The sequence below is a fragment of the Mus musculus genome, chromosome 5, assembly GCF_000001635.26.
Source record: "Mus musculus strain C57BL/6J chromosome 5, GRCm38.p6 C57BL/6J".
Taxonomy (NCBI): Eukaryota; Metazoa; Chordata; class Mammalia; order Rodentia; family Muridae; genus Mus; species Mus musculus.
The window spans coordinates 124,552,482-124,570,003 of NC_000071.6; the positions used below are offsets into that span (position 1 = coordinate 124,552,482).

Here is a 17,522-nt window from a genome sequence, read left to right on the forward strand (position 1 = left end):
CAGTGGTCTCTGAAACAAAGTCTGTTGGACTTCTCTGTTGGCTCAAGGGCGGGGGGGGGGGGGGGAGGCGGCATCTTGAACCTCCGGCGGCAAGTCGGTAGAGGAGCGGTCACAACTTGCTCTAAGCAAGCCAGGCTGGCCAACTGCGAGATGGTTCTCGTCTGGCGCCCTCGCTTGGCCGCGATGTCCTATGTGCACCGGCGGAGGGTACCCAGCATCTTTAGCTCCTGTTTGTTGGGGTCCCGGGCGTGGCGCCTCCCGTCACTTCCAGCGCCCTTCCGCCTTCTGGGCGACCTCGGTCCTCCCCTTCCCACGCCTTCAGTCGGAACGTCGTCGCTGGGGTTACCGTTTTCCGTCGGGCGACAAACCAACCGGAAGCGGAAGTTCATTCTGTCGATGCTTCTGCAGCGTTGCGGGCGACTGAAACCCGCAGAGAACCGGGGACGCGCCATGGAGCACGTGACGGAGGGTGCCTGGGAGTCGCTGCAGGTGCCGCTGCACCCTCGGGTGCTCGGTGCACTGCGCGAGTTGGGCTTCCCGCACATGACGCCGGTGCAGGTATCGGTCCCGCGGGGGAAGCGGGGCTGGGCTGTCAGCCGCTCCAGTGCAGCCGCGGGCGTCAGGGAGAGAGCCCTTTCGGGGCTGGGTTCCTTACGCCGTCAGGATCTCAGACTTGGCAGTGCCGGAGGAGTCTTCGATATCCTCCCCGGGGGTGGGGTGAGGTAGTGTCTCAGCTCCTCCTGCCTGCTCTAGCTGGAACCTCGGACAGTGCCCTTTCTATCCAAGAAATGATAACTACTTCGTTCATAGCTTTGTGGGGATTAAATAGGTCCAGGTGGGTGGCCAGTGACTGTTACCTCTTATTCTGTGGAGATAGAGTCTCTCTGGCCCAATATATATTTTAAAAAGCAAACAAAAAACTCAAACCACTTATTCAGGACCTGGTGTGTATCCAGGTCTCATCAAGGCTCCAGAAACTTGGCAGACTTGATACCTATTCATTTTCTAGGGCAGATGTTAGATAAAGAACCATAGGAACGGGCCGGGCAGTGGTGGCGCACACCTTTAAACCCAGCACTCGGGAGGCAGAGGCAGGCGGACTTCTGAGTTCGAGGCCAGCCTGGTCTACAGAGTGAGTTCCAGGACAGCCAGGGCTACACAGAGAAACCCTGTCTCGAAAAACCAAACCAAACAAACAATCAAACAAACAAAAAACCATAGGAACGAAGTCATTTAGCTCTTGCTGACTGTTACGAAGGAACTGACTTAGGCTGCTGTGGTGGACAGTGAAAGGAGCTGGCCTCTGGGGGCGTAATCATCCTGAGATCAGAAGGATCAGGAGGATTGGAGTGATTAGGGGGAAGCTAATCGCCGCAGAGAGAAATTCCAGTGCAAATGCCCTGGGGCTGGTGGTAAATCCAATGCTTCCAGGGGCTGGAGGATGGTTCAGTGGTTGAGAGCACTTGCTGCTCTTATAGAGGAGCAGGGTTGAGTTCCCAGGATCCACATTGAGTGCCTCACCACTGTTTATAACTCCCGAGTCTTGGAAATCCAACACTCTCTCACCTTCTTCCCTTCCTCCAAGCATGTGGTGTACATATAGACTAGGACGCCCAGACACATAAATCAAAATCAGTTCAAAACAAAACAAAACAAAATGTCAATGCTTCCAACTCCTTCCGGTTCAAGGAGGAGCAGTGAGAGTGTCAGGACTCGAATCCAGGACTCCCGACACACTTGTCCTTACAGACAACTCACAGTGTTACTGTTTGTCCGTTGGTCTTTAGACAGGGTTTCACTACTGTGCCCTGGCTGACCTTGAACTCACAGAGCTTTGCCTGTCCCTGCCTCCTGAATGCTGGAATAAAAGACCTGTGTCACCACACCTGGCTACAACTTGTCGCATTTAATTCAACCCTTTGTGGTGACTGGTTTGCTGGAGATGCCCTGGGAGTGGGATCCATTGTGACTTCAGTCAACCCATTGAGTGCCTAGGACTTGGGTCTCCTGGTGTTTAGTTGTGGTATTTTTTAACCAGTCCTTTGTAATCTCTCCCCGCAGTCTGCCACCATCCCTCTGTTCATGAAAAACAAAGATGTTGCCGCAGAGGCTGTGAGTATCCCATGAAGTACAGTCTCTCGTTCTCCTAGCTGACTGGAAAGTAAGTCAAAAGCTTTGTCTATTTGCAGGTGACAGGTAGTGGGAAAACCCTGGCTTTTGTTATCCCCATTCTGGAGATTCTTCTGAGAAGGGAGGAGAAGTTAAAGAAGAACCAGGTGAGGCGGGCTGGCTGGTGGTCATGGAGGCAGGAGGGATCAGGCCGGAGGAAGAAGCTGGATAAACTTGAGTCCAGCCCTGTTTGGTATCTGAGAAGTCTGTTTTTGGATCTGTCTGCTTGTTATATCCCAGCCGATGCTGGGGCGCTATCATGGTACTAGTGTGTGTTCTCAGTCACCTGTGGATATGGCTAAAAATGCCATTTTAGCTTTCATACTGTAAGCAGGTAGCCTTGGGAGTTAAACCTCACACTCACCTTAGCTCCTTCCCAGTTCAAGGAGGAACAGTTGGGAGTGTCAGGACTTAAATCCAGGATTCCTGACACACTTGTCTTTATAGACAACTCACCTTAGTTTAAGTCCCAACCCAGCACCTTGTGCTTATTAGGAAAGTGCTCTACCATTGAGCTAAATCCCTAACCCCTCCTTTTTGTAGCTTTTGCTGGGATTTTGTTATTTAAAATGCCCTCAGTGGGGGCTGAAGGGATGGCTCAGTGAATAAGAGCACTTGGTTTTGCTGAAGATTTGGATTTGGTTCCCAGGATGTACATAGGGGCTTACAACCTGCTATCCATCTAGTTGTAGGGAATCTGGTGCCCTCTTCTGGCCTTCGGTGCACAGGATATTTGTCCATACTTGGAGACAAAACACTCATGCACATACATAGAAATAAATAAAATGTTAAAAAAAAATAAAGCCTCCAGCATTGGCTGGGGATAGTGTTGGACACCTTTAATCCCATCCCTGGGAGGCAGAGGCAGGTGGATCTCAGTGAGTATGAAGCCAGCACTAAGAATGTGAGAAATACAGACAGAGGGAATTGGAACCAGCCTCACCAGCACTACATAGTGTATTCATTACTGTCCTATTGCTGTGAAAAAACACCATAACCAAGGCAATTATAGAAGGAAGGGTTTACTTGGGCTTCCAGGTCAGAGGGATACAAGTCTATGCTCATCACAGTGGGAAGCTTGGCAGGAGGCAGGCATGGGGACTTGAGGAGCAAGATGAGAACTCACAGTTCAAGACTTTAACAGGAAGCAGAGAGGAAATTGGGACTGGTTAGGCTCAACTCTTGCTCCCAGTGACTTCTCCCAGCAAGGCCACACCTCTTAAACCTACCCAAACAGCCTTCACCAACTGGGGACCAAAGGGGCAACTGCCAGAGACTAGAGAGGGTGTCTCATTCAAATAGCCAAGTAAGCCGGGCATGGTGGCGCACGCTTTTAATCCCAGCACTCGGGAGGCAGAGGCAAGTGGATTTCTGAGTTCGAGGCCAGCCTGGTCTACAGAGTGAGTTCTAGGACAGCCAGGGCTATACAGAGAAATCCTGTCTTGAAAAACAAAAAAACAAACAAATAGCCAAGTAACTAAATGCCTCTGGTACAGTGATGTGCTGTCAAGTATGACTGCATGACATTATGACATACAGAGAAAATACGGGTCAGGTGTCCGTTTCTTCAGGTCTGAGCTGTAGTGTTGTTGGCTATGGGTCCACAGTGAACCATGACAGATGACGTCAGGTTTTGTTTGTCACCCACTCCTTGGTTGGTTTTTATTAAAAAAAAATTTTTTTTTAATTTACTTGTATGTGTATGGGTGTTTTGCCCGCATGTCTGGCTGTGCCCTTGGTGCCTGCAGAGGCTATCGGATCCTCTGGAACTGGAGTTACAGATGGTGGTGACTGCCTTGTGGGTGTTGAGAATTGAACCTGGGTCCTTTGGAAGAGTGGTCAGTGCCCTTAACCTCTGAGCTATCTGTAGTGGTTCCTCATTTATTTTGGCCCCTATGTTGATTACTCACTTTATTTTGTGATGCTGGGCCTTGTTCAGAGTAGGCAAGTGTTCTGCCTCTGAGCTGCCCTTCAAAGCTCTTGATTTGCTGAGACCGCTATAAAAAGTTCCAGAAACTGTCTGAGGATGGAGGGTACAGTCTTATGCGATCCACCCCGGGGTTCACGTGCTGCTGGCCCTTGGGGTGTTCCCCTCCCTGTGGGCAGGTAGGAGCCATCGTCATCACCCCGACTCGCGAGCTGGCCATTCAGATTGATGAAGTCCTGTCACACTTCACGAAGCACTTTCCGCAGTTCAGGTGATTGGTGCAGGGCCCTGGGGACAGCACTTGGGGTGGTGGGTGCCGGGGGATCCTTACTGGCCTGAACTGCTATCTTGCCACACTTGCTCCAAGTCCCATTTCCTTTTCAGCCAGATTTTGTGGATTGGAGGCCGGAACCCTGGAGAAGATGTGGAGAGGTTCAAGCAGCACGGGTGGGTGAGCCTGCGGGTCCCTGCTCCTGTCCTGTGCTCTTGCTGGACCTTAGGCTCACAGGCAGTGCCCTTGGGGACCTGCCCACCTCCTGGTCCCCTTGGCTCTGTGGACACTTCATAGGCTGCATAGGCTCACGTTGCCCTGGGAGTCGGGGCAGGTGTGTCAACAACCTGGCTGGGAACATCTGGTGCCCCTGGTACTCACCTGCTCTGAGCCTTGTCTGGCAAGTCTGGCTGCTGTTGCTGGCCAGCTTGTGAATATCTGTCTTAGTGGGTAGAGTCCCAAGTATGCATGTGTTTTCAGGTTTGTTTCAATTGTTGCTTATAGTCTACATTGTGCAAAAAACATGTTATAGGTGGCCAGTGTGCAGGGTCACATTAGGCCCTCAGCTTCCTCCCCTCCCCTCCCCTTCCCTCCCCTCCCCTCCCCTCCACTCCTTTTCCCTTCCTTCTTTCCTCCTCTTCTCCTTTTTTCTCCCTTCTTCCCTCTGTCTCTCCCTCTTGCTTCTTCCCTATTTCTTGTAGGGAGCTGGGATTTGAACCCTGGTCCTCATGCATATCAGACAAGTCTATGCCTCTGAGTTACCCTGGCCCCAATCTACTTCCCTCTTACTCTTGTCTTCCTTGATGTGGTGTGCTGCTGCAGGTCAGGGGTCAGCCTGAGTTGTGTGGGCCATGTGGTATTGTCTTGCGGTTTCTCTACTGGACAGTGATGGTAGAAATAGTATATAGTAGGGATAAAGGTGTGGCTGTGTGCCAGCGGCATGTCTATAACACAGGTGGCCACCGAGGCTGTGGGATGGGTCTTGTGCACTTTGCCAGAGTCCTGGCCTGTAATCCTGTCCTCCTCTCTCCCGGCCCTTGCTGTTCCTACCCTGCAGTCATCGTTCAGGGATTTAGATGGTTTTGCAGGGTGGGGACTTGGTATGTTGGTAGTTGTCATCCAACATTTTCTGAGATCCAGGGTGCACTGGTAAATGGGACTTTCTTTCCAAAGTGGGAACATCATTGTGGCAACCCCTGGGCGCCTGGAGGACATGTTCCGGAGGAAGGCTGAGGGTCTGGACCTGGCCAGCTGTGTGAAGAGCTTGGATGTGCTGGTGCTGGACGAGGCAGACAGACTGCTCGACATGGGCTTTGAGGCAAGGTACTAGAGCATGGGCTCCACAGAGTTGGGTGAGCCTGGGCGAGGGCAGGCTTTCCGCGTTGCCTCACACCTAAGGACTACAGTTACCATCCTGTGGTAGCAGTTCAGACCTCAGGTTCTGCCACGTGGCTTCATCCCAACAATTGAATCCATGTATTTGTATTAAAGCTTGAGGTAAAGTCTCATTCTGTAGCCCAGGCTGGCTTTGGACTCTGGATCTTCCTACCTCGGACTCCTGTACATCAGCAGTTCAGATAGGAGCCCGAATACCTGGCTGGTTCCAGTTTTTCTGCTTCTGAGTTTCTGAAACTATGTTTTCCATCCCAGTTTCTCTGATTTTTTTTTTTTTTTTTTGAGACAGGGTTTCTTTGTGTAGCCCCTGGCTGTCCTGAACTCACTCTGTAGACCAGGCTGGCCTCGAACTCAGAAATCCGCCTGCCTCTGCCTCCCGAGTGCTGGGACTAAAGGCGTGTGTCACCTCACCCGGCTTCTGATTTCTTTATGCTGTTCAGTAAGCTGTCTTTAGGTATGACTCACGTATGTAGCTTGTCATGTAGTTCATGTCAATTATTAGGTGCGTACATTGGAGCTGTGTTGAAGGTATAGAGGAACAACAGGAGTTGTCATTTATTCCCCAGTGGTGTGATACTTAAATGTCTTAACGACCTTAAATCCTCTCCCATCGTTTTTTTCTCACGAAGCCAGTTTTCACAGTGCTGCTGAGCCCAGCACGTCCCACATGGTGGCAGTCACTGAATGATATCCCCAGTCACTTGATCTTGTAAGATTTGATTCGTTTTGTGCAGGATCTTACTCTGTAGCCCAGGCTATCTAGAATGTAACTATGTAGCCTAGGTTGGCTTTGGACTCTGCAGTCCTCTTGCTTCGGGGTCCCTCCCTCTGCACCTCTGTTCTTTTAAATCATAAGTAAGTGCGTGTGTGCATTCTGTCTCCAGCATAAACACAATCCTGGAGTTTTTGCCAAAGCAGAGAAGAACAGGCCTCTTCTCAGCCACGCAGACACAGGAAGTGGAGAACTTAGTGCGAGCAGGCCTCCGGAACCCTGTCCGAATCTCTGTGAAGGAGAAGGGTGTGGCAGCCAGCAGTACCCAGAAGACCCCGTCCCGCCTGGAGAACCACTATATGGTGAGCACAGGGCCTGCTGCCATGTCTTGCCGTGACGTGGCGATGGTGGGAGCTGGGGCTGCCCTCACAACTCACAGGGAAATTAATGTATGGGTGTGTCCTTTCAGCAATTTAAAATGTATTTGGAGACAGGACAATTGGCCAAATGATAAGCAATTCTGCTTGTTAAATGCTTGTTAATGGAAACATAAATTGTCAGGGAGTAGTGGGTCACATTTTTATTTACAGAAATCAGAAGGCTTGTCTCTGAATTAGAAGCCATTCTGGTCTATGTAGCAAGTTCCAGGCTAGCCAGGGCTACATAATAGTGAGTCCAAGTTTCAAAAAACATTTTTTTTTGGTTTTTCAAGACAAAGTTTCTCTTGTGTAGCCCTGGCTGTCCTGGAACTTATTCTGTAGACCAGGCTGGCCTTGAACTCAGAAATCCACCTGCCTGTGCCTCCCAAGTGCTGGGAGTAAAGGCGTGCGCCACCACGCCCGGCTCAAAAAACATTTTTTAATTTTATTTTTTTTTTCTGAGGCAGTATGTATCTGAGGATGGCCTTGAGCTCCCTATCCTCAGTCTCCCTCACAAGTCCTGGGATTACGGTCCAGAGCACCCATGCGCCACGGGATAAACCTTTAACCCACCATGTTAGTTTTGCTAAAATCCGGGCAAACCCATTTACCAGGACTGAATGTTTCTGGTTGGGGCCTGGACAGGGCCCTTTATTGGGCGGGGATGGAGCCTGTCTCCGGCAGCCCTTCAGGTCGTCACGGATACTCATTTCTGGAAAGCCGTGCTTTCCTTGGAGTGCCACTTTCAGGGTCCCGCCCCAGAGTCAAGCTTGGAGGGAATGGGCTTCCTGGTTCCCTCAGACCCACTGACTGGGCCAGGGAGCTGACGCTACAGCTGGCCTGGCCTGGTTACGTGCTGGGTCTGGGAACGTGATCCAGTTACTCCGAGCCGGGCAGGCTGACAGATGTCATCTCTAAAGTCTGTCTTGTTCTGGAGGAAATGGGATTCCTTAGACATTCAGGGGAGGGGCCAGTGAAATGGCTCAGTGGGTGAACAACAATCTGGTTTAAGTGTGGGTACAACATGGCATTTGGAGAGCCGACTCCTGCCAGCTACCCTCTAACCTCTGTCATGTGTGCCCTCCAAATAAGTCAGCATAGTCCAACAAACAGATAGGGCTCTGCTGGGTGTGCTGGTGTACCTCAGGAGGTGGAGGCAGGCCTGGGACTTCAAGGCCAGTCTTAAGTTTGAGACAAGTTTGGGCTGTGTGAGAGGCCTTGTCTCCAGAAAGAGGGGATAGGGTGGGGGTGGGGGATAGAGTGGGGAGCTGAATCTGAAACCAGCTATGGGATTACTTTACTTTTACATATATGTGACAGGCGCCCCCCCCCCCCCCCCCCAGATCTGTAAGGCAGATGAGAAATTCAACCAGCTGGTCCATTTCCTTCGGAGCCGTCAGCAGGAGAAGCACCTGGTCTTCTTCAGGTAGTGCCCAGGCTGTGGCTGGAAGGCGGCCACAGTGTTCAGGGGAGGTTCTTGGCTGTGTGAGGCTGACAAACCCAGCCTCTTCAGTCCACACTGTATCTTGTAGCTCACACCAAGGTGATGTCCATCCCTCCATCCCCCTTCCCCTTGCTTCTGAGAGGGTGGGACCCCCTACCCCAGCACATCAAGTCTCTGCAAGATGAGGCGCATCCTCTCCCACCGAGGCTAGACAAAGCAACTCTCTGCTACATATGCACCAGGGGCTTCAGTCCAGCCCTTGGATGCTCTTTGGTTGGTGGCTCAGTCTCTGAGAGCTCCCAGGGGTCCAGCTTAGTAGACACTGTTGGTCTTCCTGTGGGGTTCCTGGGTTCCTATGTGCTTCAGGGCCTTGAGTCCTTCTCTGAACTCTTCCATAAGGGCTCCCAGTCTCCTTCCAATGTTTGGCTGTGGGTATCTGCATCTGCTTGCCCATGGGATGGCTCTCAAATTGTGATGGTTATCGGTTGGCCATTCCTTCAGTCTCTGCTCCATTTTTGTCCCTGCATTTCTTTTAGACAGAACAAAATTTGGGATGAAAGTTCTGTGGGTGGGTCGACTTTCCTTATCCCTCCACTGGGCATCCTGCTTGGCTGTAGGAGGTGGCCTCTTCAGGTCCCATGTCCTCCCTGTTAGGCATCTCAGCTCAGGTCTCCCACATTGACTCCTGGGAGCCTCCCTCATCCCAGGTCTCTGGGATTTCCTAGAGATTCTCCACCCTAACCTTGGCAGCTGCAGATTTCCATTTATGGGCCTTTTTAAAAATTTTTTTAAGTGATTTATTTACCTGCATGTATGTCTGTATGAGTGTGTCAGGTCCCCTGGAACCAGAGTTACAAATAGTTGTGAGCTGCCATTTGGTTGCTGGGAATTGAACCCAGGTCTTCAGGAAGAGCAGCGAGTGCTCTTAATCACTGAGCCATCTCTCCAGCCAAAGTCCCCTTGTCAGCAAGTCTGTACTCACTTTCTCAAGAGGGTCCTGATCTGCCACGTCTGCTCGTCTCTGCATCCTTCCCTAGCTTGGGGACCCAGGTGGCTGGTGACTGAGCGGGTCCTCTCCCCTACATAGCACGTGTGCGTGTGTGGAATACTATGGGAAGGCCCTGGAGGCGCTGTTGAAGAAAGTGAAGATCCTGTGCATCCACGGGAAGATGAAGTACAAGCGCAATAAGATCTTCATGGAGTTCCGCAAGCTGCAGAGGTGAGTCGGGTAGCTGTCCTTGGTGGTGGCAGACAGTCACCCTACTCCTTAGGTCCCACACTCACCCCTTTTCCCTCTGCCTTCCTGGAGCAGAGTAGTACCCAGTTACTACATCCTTGAGGACATCCAGAGCCTAGTTTGGACCCTCACCCCATATACTGAGCCTGGGTCACTTGCTTAGTTACTGGATCTCCCTGCTCCATCGCAGGCCTGTGCGGTCAGGAAGCTGAAGTGTGTTCACTGCTGTAGCTCCCAGGCCCCGGCACAGTGGAGGTTTGTCCGACTGCTCGCTCCTGGGTAAATAAGGATAAATGTAGTCCCTTCCCTTTGAGACTCCTGTAAGCTCTGAACTGCAGAGCCATCTCCCCAGCCTCCTCCACCCCCACTTTTGATGGCCGTGTATAAAGTCTGGGAAGGCTGTAGGAGGAAGAAAAAAGAGATGAAAATATCATATTCAAGGATGTAGCGGTTTATGTGAGCAGCTCGGGAGTGCTTGGCTGGGGTGCAGGTCACAGAGGATGGTTGGTCTTCACAGTGCTGCTCTCTCCCCAGTGGGATCCTGGTGTGCACTGACGTGATGGCCCGGGGAATTGATATTCCCGAAGTAAACTGGGTTTTGCAGTATGACCCTCCCAGCAATGCCAGGTATGCAGGGTACTGATCCTCTGTCTGGGGAGTGGGCTGAGTGAGAGAGGGGTCTGGGGGAAGTGCATGCAGTGAGATTCCTTGTATTTTACAATGATTCCTTTGTTTGTTGTGGAGGAGAGTCTCATGTAGCCAGAGATAACCTTGAACTTCTGACGGGTCTGCCTCCCTCTTTTGAGTGCTGGGCTTACAGGCGTGGACTGCCACATCTGGCTTAAAGTTTTGAAACCCAAGAGCTCTATCAACTGGGTTAAATTGTAGAAGTAGGCTAATAGCCTAATAGCTTTTGACATGTTAATTAATAGTGGTGTGTGGCTGTAGCAATCACTTTCAGACAGATGTGGTGGCTCCCGCTTTTAATCCTGGTATTCAGGAAGCTTAGGATGGTATTCATAAGTTCAGGAACCTGGGCTGCTGCATTGAGACACTGTCTGCAAAAGGGTGTGTATAGAGGGATAAACATGGAAGAAAACCCCACTACTGAAAGTTCATGCTGAGTGCAAATTATAGGATATTGAAAAGAGCAACGGACTACTTTCAAAAGTGAGTGGACACCCCTCACCACACTTGTTATTTATTTTTGGTTGTTTATTCAAGGCAGGTTTCTCTGTGTAGCCCAGCTGTCCTGGAGCTCATTCTGGGACCAGGCTGCCTCCCTCTGTATATAGACCAGGCTGCCTCCCTCTGTATATAGACCAGGCTGCCTCCCTCTGTATATAGACCAGGCTGCCTCCCTCTGTATATAGACCAGGCTGTCTCCCTCTGTATATAGACCAGGCTGCCTCCCTCTGTATATAGACCAGGCTGCCTCCCTCTGTATATAGACCAGGCTGCCTCCCTCTGTATATAGACCAGGCTGTCTCCCTCTGTATATAGACCAGGCTGCCTCCCTCTGTATATAGACCAGGCTGTCTCCCTCTGTATATAGACCAGGCTGCCTCCCTCTGTATATAGACCAGGCTGCCTCCCTCTGTATATAGACCAGGCTGCCTCCCTCTGTATATAGACCAGGCTGCCTCCCTCTGTATATAGACCAGGCTGTCTCCCTCTGTATATAGACCAGGCTGTCTCCCTCTGTATATAGACCAGGCTGCCTCCCTCTGTATATAGACCAGGCTGCCTCCCTCTGTATATAGACCAGGCTGCCTCCCTCTGTACATAGACCAGGCTCCCTCCCTCTGTACCTAGACCAGGCTCCCTCCCTCTGTACCTAGACCAGGCTGCCTCCCTCTGTACCTGGACCAGGCTGCCTCCCTCTGTACATAGACCAGGCTGCCTCCCTCTGTACATAGACCAGGCTGTCTCCCTCTGTACATAGACCAGGCTGCCTCCCTCTGTACATAGACCAGGCTGCCTCCCTCTGTACCTAGACCAGGCTGTCTCCCTCTGTATATAGACCAGGCTGCCTCCCTCTGTATATAGACCAGGCTGTCTCCCTCTGTACATAGACCAGGCTCCCTCCCTCTGTACATATTCCAGGCTGCCTCCCTCTGTACCTAGACCAGGCTGCCTCCCTCTGTATATAGACCAGGCTGCCTCCCTCTGTATATAGACCAGGCTGCCTCCCTCTGTATATAGACCAGGCTGTCTCCCTCTGTACATAGACCAGGCTGCCTCCCTCTGTACATAGACCAGGCTGCTTCCCTCTGTATATAGACCAGGCTGTCTCCCTCTGTATATAGACCAGGCTGCCTCCCTCTGTACATAGACCAGGCTGCCTCCCTCTGTACATAGACCAGGCTGCCTCCCTCTGTACATAGACCAGGCTGCTTCCCTCTGTGTATAGACCAGGCTGCCTCCCTCTGTACCTAGACCAGGCTGCCTCCCTCTGTACATAGACCAGGCTGCCTCCCTCTGTATATAGACCAGGCTGCCTCCCTCTGTATATAGACCAGGCTGTCTCCCTCTGTACCTAGACCAGGCTGCCTCCCTCTGTACATAGACCAGGCTGCTTCCCTCTGTATATAGACCAGGCTGCCTCCCTCTGTACCTAGACCAGGCTGCCTCCCTCTGTACATAGACCAGGCTGCTTCCCTCTGTATATAGACCAGGCTGCCTCCCTCTGTACCTAGACCAGGCTGCCTCCCTCTGTACATAGACCAGGCTGCCTCCCTCTGTACATAGACCAGGCTGCCTCCCTCTGTACATAGACCAGGCTGCCTCCCTCTGTACATAGACCAGGCTGCCTCCCTCTGTACCTAGACCAGGCTGCCTCCCTCTGTACATAGACCAGGCTGCCTCCCTCTGTACATAGACCAGGCTGCTTCCCTCTGTATATAGACCAGGCTGTCTCCCTCTGTATATAGACCAGGCTGCCTCCCTCTGTATATAGACCAGGCTGTCTCCCTCTGTACATAGACCAGGCTGCCTCCCTCTGTATATAGACCAGGCTGCCTCCCTCTGTACATAGACCAGGCTGCCTCCCTCTGTACATAGACCAGGCTGCTTCCCTCTGTATATAGACCAGGCTGCTTCCCTCTGTATATAGACCAGGCTGCCTCCCTCTGTACCTAGACCAGGCTGCCTCCCTCTGTATATAGACCAGGCTGCCTCCCTCTGTACCTAGACCAGGCTGCCTCCCTCTGTACATAGACCAGGCTGCCTCCCTCTGTACATAGACCAGGCTGCTTCCCTCTGTATATAGACCAGGCTGCCTCCCTCTGTACATAGACCAGGCTGCCTCCCTCTGTATATAGACCAGGCTGCCTCCCTCTGTACCTAGACCAGGCTGCCTCCCTCTGTACATAGACCAGGCTGCCTCCCTCTGTACATAGACCAGGCTGCTTCCCTCTGTATATAGACCAGGCTGCCTCCCTCTGTACCTAGACCAGGCTGCCTCCCTCTGTACATAGACCAGGCTGCTTCCCTCTGTATATAGACCAGGCTGTCTCCCTCTGTACCTACACCAGGCTGCCTCCCTCTGTACATAGACCAGGCTGCCTCCCTCTGTACATAGACCAGGCTGCCTCCCTCTGTACATAGACCAGGCTGCTTCCCTCTGTATATAGACCAGGCTGCCTCCCTCTGTATATAGACCAGGCTGTCTCCCTTTGTACCTACACCAGGCTGCCTCCCTCTGTACATAGACCAGGCTGCCTCCCTCTGTACATAGACCAGGCTGCCTCCCTCTGTACATAGACCAGGCTGCCTCCCTCTGTACATAGACCAGGCTGCCTCCCTCTGTACATAGACCAGGCTGCCTCCCTCTGTACATAGACCAGGCTGCTTCCCTCTGTATATAGACCAGGCTGTCTCCCTCTGTACCTATACCAGGCTGCCTCTGCCTCAGCAGTGCTAGGGTTAAAGGCGAGAGCCACCATGCTTGGTTTTCCTCGCACACGTTTAAAAGGCAAAAGTGCATTTAAGTGATGCTTTTTCTGATGCCTGTTATTCCACTGCACTTTTCCTCAATGCCTTTCATTGCTTTTCAGTTTTCCCATGACCCTGCTGTGTGGCCTGAGGAAGCCCAGCTTTGGTCAGATGTCCTCAGAGCCACTAGACCTCTAGTCCCTTACAGTCCTGTCGGCAGTGTCTGGTTCTTTGCAGCTCTTCTATTCTCGCTGGCTTGTGGTCACGTGGGCCCTGAGCTGTGGGGCCTGATGGCTCTATGCAGCACTGTATAGTGCAACACTCGCCTGGCTGGAGCCTGGCTGTGCTCACTGCCACCCCTGGGGTACCACCCCACCCTGTCCCCCCAGTGCCTTCGTGCATCGATGTGGACGCACAGCCCGCATTGGCCACGGTGGCAGTGCCCTGGTGTTCCTGCTGCCCATGGAGGAGGCCTACATCAACTTCTTGGCCATCAACCAGAAAGTAAGCAGCACGCTGGCCTGGTAGCTGCTGGTCACAACCCGAGAGGGGGGAGGGAGGGGCTGCTAACTCACCAAGGCTGAGCGAGGGGGCATCAGCCAGCATCATGACTTGAGGACGCCACCTATTGTTGCCTTTACTGGTTAGGACTTTTATGTGCAATGTCATTTTCAAACTTTAAGAAAATCCCTAAAGTCCTTTTTGACTAAGGGATGTCCTTGGGCTAGACTTGGCCCCTGGCATTTGGAGCACTGCATTGTGTGTCCTTGGTTTATTATATCTCGGGGGGCCACTGGGGTTGGAGGGACTGCAGGGATGGTGAGATGGTGGTCTCTGTCTAGTGCCCCCTGCAGGAGATGAGCCTCCAGAGAAACACCATAGACCTTCTGCCGAAGCTCCGGGCCATGGCTCTGGCTGACAGAGCTGTGTTCGAGAAGGGCATGAAAGCCTTTGTGTCCTTTGTGCAGGCTTATGCGAAGCACGAGTGCAGCCTCATCTTCCGGCTGAAGGGTAAGCCTGTGCTTCGCCTTCTCTAACATGGCTTCTTTTTGGACAGGGTCTTTCTGTAGCCCTGGCTAGTTCCTGCTGTAGACCAGGCTGGCCTCAGGCTCAGAGAGCTCCTCCTCACCTCTGCCTATCGAGTACTGGTATAAAAGCTGGGGTGATGAAGCTCTGTGCCACTGCCTGGCAGAATCATTTTCTTTGAGTCTTTGGGTGTTAGGGTGTCTTTGTGTGTTTGAGTGTCAACGCATTTAATGGCATTGTCTTAATGGCCTGTTAGGGTTAGTGTCCTCTAAACCTCTCAAAGGAAATCCTAAAGAAAAAAAAAAAAGAAAAAAAAAATCGGGCTCTGAGTAGATGTAAAATAAGCTGCCATTTCCACCTTGAAAAAAAAATGTTAAAAAAAAATCTAATTAGGAGCCGAAGAGATGGCTCAGTGGTTATGAGCACTGACTGCTCTTTCAGAGGTCCTGAGTTCAAATCCCAGCACCCATATACTTGCTCACAACCATCTGTAATGGGATCCAATGCCCTCTTCTGGTGTGTCTGAAGAGAGTGACAGTGTGCTCACATGTATAAAATAAATAAGCCTTTTAAAAAATTCTAGTTAAAGTAAATTTATTACTTTTTTGGGGTATTGAGGGGTAGGTTGGAGACAAGGTTTCTCTATGTATACTTGGCTGTCCTGGAACTCATTGTGTAGACCAGGCTGGCCTTGATCGCAGAGTTCCTCCTGCTTCTGCCTCTGAGCGCTGGCATTAAAGGTGTGTGCCATCACTGCCATGTGACTGTTCTATCTCCCCGTGCTCTTTGCTGACCGAGCTCTTTGCTTTGCTTTCAGATCTTGACTTTGCCGGGCTTGCTCGAGGCTTTGCCCTGCTCAGGATGCCCAGGATGCCAGAGCTAAGGGGGAAGCAGTTTCCTGACTTTGTACCAGTGGACATCGATACCGACACCATTCCATTTAAAGATAAAATTAGAGAAAAACAGAGGCAGAAACTTCTGGAACAAAAAAGAAAAGAGAGGTCAGAAAATGAAGGGAGGAAAAAATTCATCAAAAATAAAGCTTGGTCGAAGCAGAAGGCCAAAAAGGAAAGGAAGAAGAAGATGAATGCAAAGAGGAAGAAGGATGAGGTAATGTGTTGTTCTTTCTTCTTTAAACTCCACCTTAAAAAAAAAAAGGCCGGACGTGGTGGCACACGCCCTTAATCCCAGCACTTGGGAGGCAGAGGTAGGCAAATTTCTGAGTTCAAGGCCAGCCTGGTCTACAGAGTGATTTCCAGGACAGCCAGGGCTACACAGAGAAAACCCTGTCTCGGAAATAAAAACAACAAAAAAAAACACAACTCCACCTTGTGACATTGCACTGGGAAGACATCCAGTGTTGCCAGAACAGCAAGCCTGAGCTGTGTGCACATTGTCTTACCACCCTCTCTCCCCCATTCAGTTCTGGGGCCCATGGTTAGGCTGCTGTGTTAGCTGACCCTAGAGCTTGTAGGTCCAACAGGTCTGCTGCTCTCTAGACCCAAAGCTGACACCTGTGTTGCTTCTTCTGCATTCAGGGTTCTGATATTGACGATGAAGACATGGAGGAACTCCTTAATGATACAAGGCTCTTGAAGAAATTTAAAAAAGGTAAAATCACAGAAGAAGAATTTGAGAAGGGGCTGTTGACAAGTGCCAAAAGGACAGTCCAGCTGACAGATTTAGGTGTCTCAGACTTGGAAGAGGACAGTTGACCTCAGAGCCTCAGGTGAAGGTCACCTCACTGGCCCTACATTCCTGCTCTTGCTATCTGGAAAGCTGTCTGTTCAGACTGGGAGAACCTGAAGGACTGCACACACGGGACTATGAGACTACCAGAATCTCACAGAAATGTGTTTTACTATTTGAATGTAAATAACAGATTTCAGTATTTATTTTGATTAATTATGTTTTTTCTAGGATGGTTTTTGTGCTTTATTACAGACTTAAAATGTGTGTGTGTGTGTAATTCCTATTCCTTTTAAGACAGATAAGGAAGTATACTTGATTTTAGGCCTGGAAAAGTTTCTAAGCATTTATTCCCAGGCACTTGACATCCCCTTGCCTGCTCCCACCCAAATGTCGCATATCCTTTGTATTCCTACCGAGAGCACCCACAGAGGCAGAGGGCCTGTGTGCAGGGTTTCCCTCCCCCCCCCTTTTCATTGTAATAGGGCTACACTACTGTAGCGGTTTGCATATACTTGGTCCATAGGAAGCGGCACTATTAGATGTGGCCTTGTAGAAAATGTGTCATGGTGGAGGCAGGCTTTGAGGTTTCCTAGGCTCAAGTGCCACCCAGTGTGTGGGAGAAAGCCTCCTGGCTGCTTTTGGGTCAGGATGTAGAAGTCTGGGCCTCTCCAGCCCCACATCTGCCTGCATACTACCATGCTTCCCACCCTTATAGCCTAAATCTCTGCAACTGTTAGCCAGCCCCAATTCAATGTTTGCCTTTGTAAGAGTTGCCTTGGCCAGGCAGTGGTGGCGTACACCTTTAATCCCAGCACCAGGGAGACAGAGGCAGGTGGATTTCTGAGTTTGAGGCCAGCCTGGTCTACAGAGTGAGTTCCGGGACAGCCAGGACTGCACAGAGAAACCCTGTCTCGAAAAACAAAAACAAAATAAAAAGAAATTTCATACATATATTATCATTTTTTTTCTCCTTCAGTTCCTCCCAGGTTCTCCTTACCTCCCCATCAAACTTCATGTTCTTTTTCCTCTCTTAAATGAATAACCAAGTTAAACCAAACCAGCCAACCAAGAAAAACCCAACACTTTTTAAAAAAATCATGAATGGTGTTCATCTGTGGGCACAGGTCTGAGCTAAGAATGCCGGGGGCTCTGACTGGAAGAATCATAGCCCACTATTGACACAGTAGATGTTTCTGAGAGGGTGATCGAGAGGGCCAGTCACATCCTCCTGGGAGCCCTGACTTCATGGCACTCCCTCTCATGGTCCTCCACTCTCACCCGTGTGACCCAGGAG

General features: G+C 51.0%; 1 protein-coding gene across 3 annotated transcripts; it reads left to right on the forward strand.

Annotated features, from left to right (window-relative positions):
• The first annotated feature begins 350 nt into the window (after window positions 1–350).
• Ddx55 (DEAD box helicase 55) lies at window positions 351–17,179 on the forward strand. 3 transcript variants are annotated; one of them, XR_387576.4, is made up of 14 exons: window positions 351–558; window positions 2,062–2,112; window positions 2,190–2,276; window positions 4,276–4,367; window positions 4,481–4,543; window positions 5,541–5,690; window positions 6,647–6,836; window positions 8,237–8,319; window positions 9,425–9,556; window positions 10,109–10,201; window positions 13,633–14,014; window positions 14,353–14,521; window positions 15,354–15,646; window positions 16,075–16,492. XR_387576.4 is itself a non-coding variant. In NM_026409.4 (14 exons), exons 1-14 carry the CDS (start codon window positions 451–453, stop codon window positions 16,249–16,251), a joined length of 1,803 nt encoding a protein of 600 aa, NP_080685.2. In that variant the 5' UTR covers window positions 383–450; the 3' UTR covers window positions 16,252–17,179. The 3 variants fall into 3 exon arrangements, 2 of the variants coding, with proteins under 2 accessions (NP_080685.2, NP_001177724.1); NM_026409.4 differs by having other exon boundaries at window positions 383–558; window positions 13,900–14,014; window positions 16,075–17,179; NM_001190795.1 differs by having other exon boundaries at window positions 383–558; window positions 13,900–14,014; window positions 14,365–14,521; window positions 16,075–17,179.
• The last annotated feature ends 343 nt before the right edge of the window (window positions 17,180–17,522 follow it).

Bases quoted from the DNA above. Each gene is read 5' to 3' on its own strand.
- Ddx55 (NM_026409.4), top strand. From the start codon at position 451: ATGGAGCACGTGACGGAGGGTGCCTGGGAGTCGCTGCAGGTGCCGCTG. The intron at 6,837-8,236 runs GTGAGCACAGGG...CCCCCCCCCCAG, and splicing joins GCCTGGAGAACCACTATATG to ATCTGTAAGGCAGATGAGAA. The intron at 10,202-13,899 runs GTATGCAGGGTA...CTGTCCCCCCAG, and splicing joins GACCCTCCCAGCAATGCCAG to TGCCTTCGTGCATCGATGTG.